This window comes from Indicator indicator, chromosome 16 (assembly GCF_027791375.1).
Source record: "Indicator indicator isolate 239-I01 chromosome 16, UM_Iind_1.1, whole genome shotgun sequence".
NCBI lineage: Eukaryota > Metazoa > Chordata > Aves > Piciformes > Indicatoridae > Indicator > Indicator indicator.
This window is the reverse complement of record NC_072025.1, coordinates 5,011,012-5,019,760: the sequence shown is the minus strand read 5'-3', so window position 1 is coordinate 5,019,760 and position 8,749 is coordinate 5,011,012. Positions and strand designations below refer to the sequence as shown.

At 39.5% G+C, this 8,749-nt stretch overlaps 1 protein-coding gene across 1 annotated transcript in view; it reads right to left on the bottom strand.

The window, feature by feature from the left end:
• Nucleotides 1-1,113: 1,113 nt before the first annotated feature.
• DAPK2 (death associated protein kinase 2) overlaps nucleotides 1,114-8,749 on the bottom strand; it is a 50,843-nt gene continuing 43,207 nt past the window's right edge. Inside the window, exons 12-15 of the mRNA XM_054388139.1 lie at nucleotides 8,360-8,405; nucleotides 1,933-2,022; nucleotides 1,689-1,769; nucleotides 1,114-1,188 (exon numbers count right to left, since the gene is read on the bottom strand). Coding sequence (XP_054244114.1) covers nucleotides 1,114-1,188; nucleotides 1,689-1,769; nucleotides 1,933-2,022; nucleotides 8,360-8,405 — 292 coding nt within the window. The remainder of the gene's footprint in view (nucleotides 1,189-1,688; nucleotides 1,770-1,932; nucleotides 2,023-8,359; nucleotides 8,406-8,749) is intronic.

The window sequence follows — 8,749 nt, the reverse complement described above, 5'->3', positions numbered from 1 at the left end:
AACTTACAACAACTAATATATTCAGTGAGAAAAAAACCCCAGTCTATATACGTTTTGGTACCCATTGAATGATACTGCCTCAGAAATTAATACAGTTAAAATGATGCAACTTACTAGCACAATGCTGGTACATCAGTATCAAAGTGCTTAATTCCTCAGTCCTGGATACAGCTCCCTGAATAAAAACACAGATCTTTGCAGTTTGGATTCCATGTAAACAGCACCTATACAAATAGGTGTTAATGATGCTCTAATTTGCCAACAATAAATTATATCAATAAAAAAGTCTAATAAAGACTATTTCTTCTTATCCTTCTTATCCTTAAGTTTCCTGTTTCTAAGTGCCTTGTTTTGGTGAATCATCCTGCCACCACTCCGTAAAAACAGTGTATTTGGATGCATCAAGTCACTACTGATATTTTTCTCTTTTTCATCCAAAATTTGTCCTGGCCTATTTCATCTCTCAGTGGCCAGAATCAGTTGCACTCAAACTGACAATGACACTTTTAATATCTTCAGCCAGTAAAGGTGGCCAGAGTACAGTTCTTATTGCAGTACAGAAACTGTTTTCTGCTAGGTTCACACAATCAAGGTTATGACAAGTAATGGCACTACAATTTTTTTTCTCAATAACAGCAATTACAGAGTACTGCACACAGCTAACAAACTCTGTCATATCTGCCATCAAGTATTTATGCTATTAACAAATATTAAAACTATTACAAAAATTTCCTTAAGACTCAACACCCATTTCCCTGACTGAAATAGTAATGCACAGTCTTAGTAATTGTGTGGAATATGAATTACTCTGCATTAAAAGTGTCAGTAGAAAGCCTATGCGCTGACTGCAGTTGACATCACAAATTGATTGAAGTATCACTGAAATGCTCAATATATAAACACTCCAATCAGTGCTTGTGCTGTGACATTTCTCTGGGAATCTGGATCCCCAGTTTTCCAAAATGCTTAGTAGGCATTTAATAACAGCTCTTGGCGTAGTTTGAAAAGTGAGAAGCATCATACCAAGGATTCAGACATGAAGTGAAGGTCTGCTGTCAGGGCTGCTTTTTATAGCAGGGATGAAACTTCGTTGCCCATGGAATTCTCATCACATTATGATACGCTGCTTCTCCTCTGATGAGTGGCTTTTCTTTGTGAACGGTCCTCACTATCACTCTCACAGTTTCTCTGAAATAGAAAGGCCATAGCGTTTCAGTTACATAAATGAGATACCGTGCTCCTAAACATAAGGTTCTGATATTGTTAGCTATCGTCCATTGAGAAAAACTGAGCTAATAGAAATCTCAAGACAGTTTCATTCCATACTGCAGGGATCCTCCACCCTCCATCACACAGCTGGGCAGGGGAGCATCAGTGCAGTGTCTCTCCACCACCACTCATTTCTCTGTCACCACAGTCACTGCTATGGTACCCAATTAGTCTGCAACCTCCATGCTGCACCTTTACCTCATAAATGTGGCCAGCACCTAAAGACTTTATTGCCCAACATTTCTGTTACAGTAACACAACTTAGAGCAGCATTAGAGGCACAGAAGGGATGCCATGGTGCCAGCTGGTTTCCCACAAAACCATTTTCACCCTGTTTGGCTATGCATCCACACGAGGACAGCAAAAACCACTGCACAGTAAAACTGGTCCTTCTCTTCCCGTTTGAGAAGTGTACCTACCAAACTTTCATCTTGAATTAGGACCTTTTTCACCAGTGAACGAGATAACTGGTTGCACAATGAGACAATACGGTAGGAAAGCTATGGAGAGAGAGAAGGTGGAGAATTTGACCACACACATGCAGTGCTTACATATCCAAATATACTGCATATTACAATTTTGCATTCCATCTCTGTCTTGCTCTCTGATCCCATCAGGCTTGGGAAGCCTTACTCAAGAAGGATTGAAGGCTTGCTGTCATACCTTCCATCGCCTTCTAGCATATTGCCTTTTGAAGTTCTCCATGTTAACAACAGATGATTGCCGAACCAAAGCTTGTTGCTTGTCCACTGGCTAGAAGACAAGAGAGTAATTTTATTGCTTGACTCCCTTTAGTGCATTAAATACATAAGATTCTTCATGTACTCTGGAGACGGCTGAAAAGAATGCTGGCTGGGGAAGCTGTGGGTTCATATAGGTAAAAGCAGAAGAAAAATAATTAAATCTAGTCCGCTCTGTGTCTGGACAGGAAACCAGTGTACAGTCTGTGGCTGTATTTGGCCCTGCACACAAAATTGTTCTGAGAAGTTCCACAGTTGCCCCTTTCTAGCCACTCAACCTGGCACAAAAGGCGTATCACATGGTATGGACTTTACTCTAGCCTCCAGTTCTGCTTCAGCTCTGTAATGATCCACATCAAAACCAAACAAAAAGTCTGGGAACAGATTTGTAGTCAAAGGACAGGATGAAGGACAGCCAAACAGGAGAGAGGTAACTAGGGGAAAGCTTTCACTTTGGAAAGTTGCTGAAGTGCTTGTCAGTGCACATCTGCACCATCTGGATTGAGCTCACATCAGCTGGCCTTTATTCACGTCCCTCTCTCTGAAAGACACTGGGAGAGCAACAAAAAGCTTCCACAAAGTCCTGACAGAAAGGAGATGGAGCTGCTGTCAGTGCACCAACGGCACTGCAGCACACTGCTGCTCGGGGGGTTTGCACGTACTTGCTAGAAATCATGACATCACACTCTTGGATCCTGTGCTACCCTCCAAATTTTCAGATAGAAGTTTTCACATTTTGCACTTTACAAGGATATTTTTAAAATGAAGTTACATTAGGGCCCTTTCCTAAATTCCAGTCTGTGTATTTTCATTGCATTCTAGCATATCTTTTCAGAATTGTGCTTTTACAGATTTTCCTTCTACCAGTCTAATTTAAAGAGTAAAAAAAAAAATTTAAAATGTGCTGTGCTAGAGAGACTTCAAAGGTACATAGGTAAGTCTGAAGTGGTCATTTCAGATCTGAACATGAAGAAATCTGAATTCATGTGAATGTGAAATATGGAGTAACTTCAGAAAGTGCTAGCTGTACTTTACAACCCAAATAATAACATGGTACCAGACAGCAGCCCTTTTCCTGTCTCTCACAAAACTGGTCAATAAAATTCTGTCTGCTTATCAAAACCTCAGGAAGGCTCAGGTAACCTGCCACTGTGAGTAATCTTCTGCAATTAGTCTGAACTTGACAAGGAAAATTAGAAGGTGGCCCAAGAAAAGTAAGTCCATGACTGACTTTGGTCAACACTCGAATCACTGGGAATCACAGAAGAGCTGAGTTTGGAAGGGGCCCCTGGAGATCACCTAGTCCAAGTCAGGGCAGAGTCAGCTACTGCAGTTGTCCAGGACCACATCACACCTGAGTTTCAAATGATGGAGCCTCTACACCTCTGGGCAATATGCTCCAGTGTTTGACAGCTCCTTTCATAACTAAATTTGTTTGCTTTTTAAATGCTTACATGGAATTTATTTCAGTTTCTGCCCATGTCCTCTGGTAGCACTGAGGAGACCCTGGATCTTTTTTCTTTACACCATTTCATTGTGTATTTATATAGATTGAGATCTCCCTCCAAGCCTTCTCTTCTTGCCACTAAGCAATCCTAGCTCTCTCAGTCTCTTGCCCTTTGACAGGCACTCCAATCCTTTAAACACTTCCACAGCATTCCATCAAACTCACTCCAGAAAGTTTTGCTGACATCACTGTAATAAAGTGGGAAAAAGCTCAATGTCATTTAGCATTAGCAACAAGGATACCCAAAAGAACTCAGGCTCTGTCCTTTAACCGCATCCAGAGTATGAGAGCACAGGACATTGATACCTTGGCAATAAATATATGAGGAAAGAATTGCAATACCTGGGTATGGAAAAAAAGGCAGAAAAATAAATACATATCAGAATTCAGATGTGCACAAATTTTTTTTCATGGCAATCCAGTGTTCACAAATATATCTTCTTCAAACCCTGACACAGTCTTTCTGAAAATTAAGCACGTTTCAAATCCAAAATCACATCCAAAACTGCACAGACCAAAGAACTGTATCTGACAGATTGAGGGGAAAATGTTCAAAATCACATGTGGTAAAAGTTAAAAAAGAAAGGTCAGGAATCAAGCCTTCAGAGTTTATGGAGTGACAATCATTCCAGTTCCAATCAGTCCAGACTGGTTTGGACTTCATGATATTTGAGGTCTTTTCCAACCATAACAATTCTATTTGGAGGTGGATAACCCAGAAATATTTATACTGAACTGGATGAAATGCAAATAAGCTGGACACCTGAAGAAGCAAGACTACCAAAGGAGAATGGGAAAGACATCAGTGAGGTTTTAAACATGTTTTTCCACAAAATAATTAGTAATGTTTGAGACAACAAACGTACTTTTCTTATCAAATGTTGTAGGTACAGCATTTGTGCAGATATCTCGTCATTAATTCAGGGAGCCAAGCTATCAGCTAGGCCTCTTTCTCATTTAGATGTATACACCATTCACATACAACAGATCTGGGACATTTAAGCATTACATCTAATTTCCTCATGCTGCAAATGGCTAGGATAATGCAACAAAACAGTAAGCAGAAATCAGTTTGAAGTGGAAAAAATGTCATTGGCTCAGTATCAGCTGCACAATCATGATGACAAATTTGAGTGCCCTTTCAGCAGTAGAACCATTGCTGAATCAAAATAGATCACTTTACAGTGCTGCAGGCTCAACTGTCTCTCCATTTCTAAGTAGCCTGGAGATCAGTGACCCTGTCACTTTCTCAATCATTAGAGTATCTTCTCAAAAACAGTATGTCAGTGACCTCCTACAACTCAGAGAGCATTAGCCTCAAGGACTGAGTCACAACAATATTAACCTCACCCAAACACACTCAGGAACAGAGTGGCCTCATTTAATGTTCCTTCTCATCGTGGCAGTGCATTTGTTCTTAAAGAAAATCTGCATGAACAGAGAGTATGAGATCATGGCTGAGGAAAGGCAGAGTCTATTGAGCATCTGCAGATATTGACTGAAGCTTCAATTTACTTTTTTACATAAAAAACATCCTGTGTTCTGTTTCCCCTGGACAGTATCTTATGGGTCTTCCAGCTCAAAGGAACCCACAGAAGTGATGACTTAAGCATACTGAGAGAATAAAAAATGGACATATGTAAAATTCTCAGACCTGTTTATCACAGTGGAGCTCAGTTCTCCCCAACTATTATCACTGGCTTGCTAGGGACATCTCCTGGCTATCTACACTATTTTGAAGCTTCTGAAAATTGCACATCTTGCCACAAGAAGCACGTCCTGTTTCCATCTTCCACTGAGTACAATGGCAGGAGTAACAATACCCCTACTGAATAACTGTTTTCAGAACTTGGAATTTTCACCAGCCTTTTCATGTCTTTAAGACATGGCAGCAATGGGTCACTGTACTCTACACAAATTGGATGAGAGTAGGAAACATTCTTAGTAATGTTATGAACAACAGTAGTTCCATTTAGTTAGGTCATTAACTTGTCTGGAAAAGAAGGGAGGCTGGGCAGTGCAAGACATATTCTAGTACATGAAGAGCCACTCTAGATGGACTTGAGCAGCATTGCAGGGATGCCTGGCTACTATCTCACTCATTTTTGGAGCTGTCAGTGTCCCCTGCAGCAAATTCAAACAGCTAAGCAAAGGGGCTGTAAACTAGCTGCAGAACCTAGGCTGGCAACTCTTTTTAGTACACAGGAGCTTCAAATCTCTTTTTCAGCCACTAACTAATGCCATCAGGAAACAATTGCATCCTGCATAAATAACTATTTATTGTGTCCAAAACCAAGATGGGTACACCTGTGCGTATTAATACAGTGTAATCAAATTACTTGGAAATACAAAACAGCAAGGCATGATTCAAGTTTGGGCCAATTCTTTTTTTACTTACTAAAACCTGAGGGAAAAAAAAACTTCACAGCAAGAACACTAGTCTCAAACCCCACATCATGGACTGAATCACTTGTAGCTTCGTCAGGCTTACTCTAGAAAGTAAACTGTACACTCTAGTATCTCTATCACTCACAAATCATATTTACACTGTAAATTACATGCAGTTATTCAACCAGTTCATTACAAGTTCCCAGTTGTAATAGTTCCCAGTTTTGAATAGGATTTCTCTGCTATCTTTTAAATTAAAGCATTAATCAAGAGCTAACACACACTTCTGATGGTAAAGCGTTTCACCCTGCACAACTGGCCTAAAAATAATCCTAACTTTTCTTTGTCAGCACTTATTCACAAAGAATTTCATCAGTACTAGCTAAATATTAAATTACTACATCATTTACTTTGTTTTACAGGACAGATTTAATTTCTGCAAGTATTTATCTCATGTGATCTATAGAACCGCCTGCAGCGAGTCTACACAACTGTTTCCTTTATCCAACCAAGGACATTATCATGAGGTTTTTCAGGCACCCAGCTTCCAGTACTGTACAGTAAGTACAGGCTGACCTGCTCTTTATTCCAAGTTTACTTAGTGATCTTCAGCAACTGTAATACATGAGAAAGTATCATATAGGCAATGCAAAAGGCTGCAGGGTTTGATGTGTCCATACCACCATGATAATCTAGTTCCTGTAAATTCAGATACTGAATGTGAGAGAAAAAAATAAACTGTGATGCTACAAACCACTGGAAGTTTGTGGGATTGGTCAGCATCTTGTACAATAAATCAGAACTTTTATTTTGGTTTTTGCTGATATTTTTATGTAGAATCTGTGCATGGGAGACTTTTGAAGATGCTGTAGATTCAAACAGGCAGCAAACCCTGCACCTAGGCTGATCTTCAACATTACTGATTTGACTCTGCAAGGAATTCTTCACAGCGAGATCTATTTAACAGCTCCATTAGCGATTCATTAATGTCTTTGTTGAAGACAGACTCAAAGTTTCCATTCACACAAGTTTCATTTTCCAGTTGAAAACTACTCATCAGATCCTGTATCCACTTGAGATCCTCAGAAAGTTCTTGACTGAGAGATTCATACTGACTCTGCAGATCAGTGTATTTCCCAGTTATGACTGTAAGACTAGCACCTACATTCTTGATATCATCTTGTAGATGTCTTTTCAGGGATTCAATTTTACGGAATTCATACTTCAACTGAGACAGTTTGTGCCTCACACTTTCATTCTCCTCTTTATACCAAGCTTCTTTCTCATTATAAATGGAAACCAGAGTATCAATGTCCTCTTGCAAGGAATCATGGGATGCAGCCAAAGTGCTGAAACCCTGTTCTGTAACTGAAATGTCTTCTACTACGCGGGCAAAGCGCTCGAAGTTGATGTAAGTATTATTGGGAGGCATACTCGAATGGCACTTTATGGTGTACTCTCTCAGGCGTTTTGTCTTCAGCTGTGTGTTCTCAACCTTCTTGTTTTCCTGGACTTTGCTTTCTTCTTTCAGCTGGTGAGTCGTCAGACAGAGGAACCAATGTTACTGAACATTTACAAGACAGCGCAGTAACTAAAAAAAAAAAACACCTCTACACAAAGTATGCAGCCTGAACTTCCACGATGCTGAGACATTCTCGGCTCCCACAGATTTTCCTTCATGCATTTGATTAAAAGAAAACAAAGAAACAAACAAACAAACAAACAAAAAAAGAAAACCACACCACCAGACACAAACACAAAATGTATGTGACAAGTGATGCGCATTCATTCCAATGTGGTAAGTGTAAATAACAAGGCTGGAATTCATTTTCATGTTAATTTTTAGCAGTTAACAGTCTCAAAGCTATGAATATATAAAAGGAAGCCAAACAATCTTAAAAACACTCCAGTTAATGGTTTGTGCAAGGCAAAGCAAAAACTGAATTTCAAACATCCTCATTAGTCACACTAAGATTAGCTAAATGTATTTTCAGTAAGAGACAAGCAGTGGTTTATGATGAAAACATACACACACATGCACAAACGTGAGCAAACCACCACACCTGGTAAAGCTGTAATATCTCAAAAAAGTTTGTATTTTCCACGGTCAAGTCTCAACTCAAGAAAGCACTAAACCCTATGTGTAGTATATGTCCATGCAAACAGAAGAATGGGAAAATGCAGAGCTCGGTCTAATGTAGAACAGTATAACATGCAATAAACACCAAAGTTTCCTTACTCTCTTTTTAAAAGTTATGAGAATGAAAGAAGCCATTTGCAAAAATGCAAGGATTTAGCTAGACTCAACCAACTCTTTCCAGCACATCTCTGAGACACTGAGGGTTACTAAGTACTTAGAGGGCAGTTTTCCATTTATCATGCCAGTAAGAGTGAGAGTATCGTCTCTGTTTTGGTCACGGTAAAACACACAATCCGTTTCTTTACAGAGTCTTACCGTTATCCATGGATGGGACAGGGCTTCCTGAATTGTCAGCCTTTTCCTAAAAAACAACACAGAAAAGCCCCATGAATGTGAACTTCTCTCAGGTCTCATATGAAGCATTTATCAAGATAATGCCAGGACTAGCTCTCAGATTCAAGGGTTATGTTTCTCCATGAGGCATACTGCTGGTGTGTAGTTTAGTAACTGTTCTGTTTCAGTAAGGAGCTGTCCTCACTCTACAATTTTAATTCTTACTTGATCAAAATCTACCTGCATGTTTGTATACCATTCCATAAAAGGCAATAAAACATCACTTTGCTTTGTTCATCCTACATGCTTAGAAAATAAATTCTTTCTATACACCTTTATCCACAGGTATACAACATGAACTATCTCAAAACC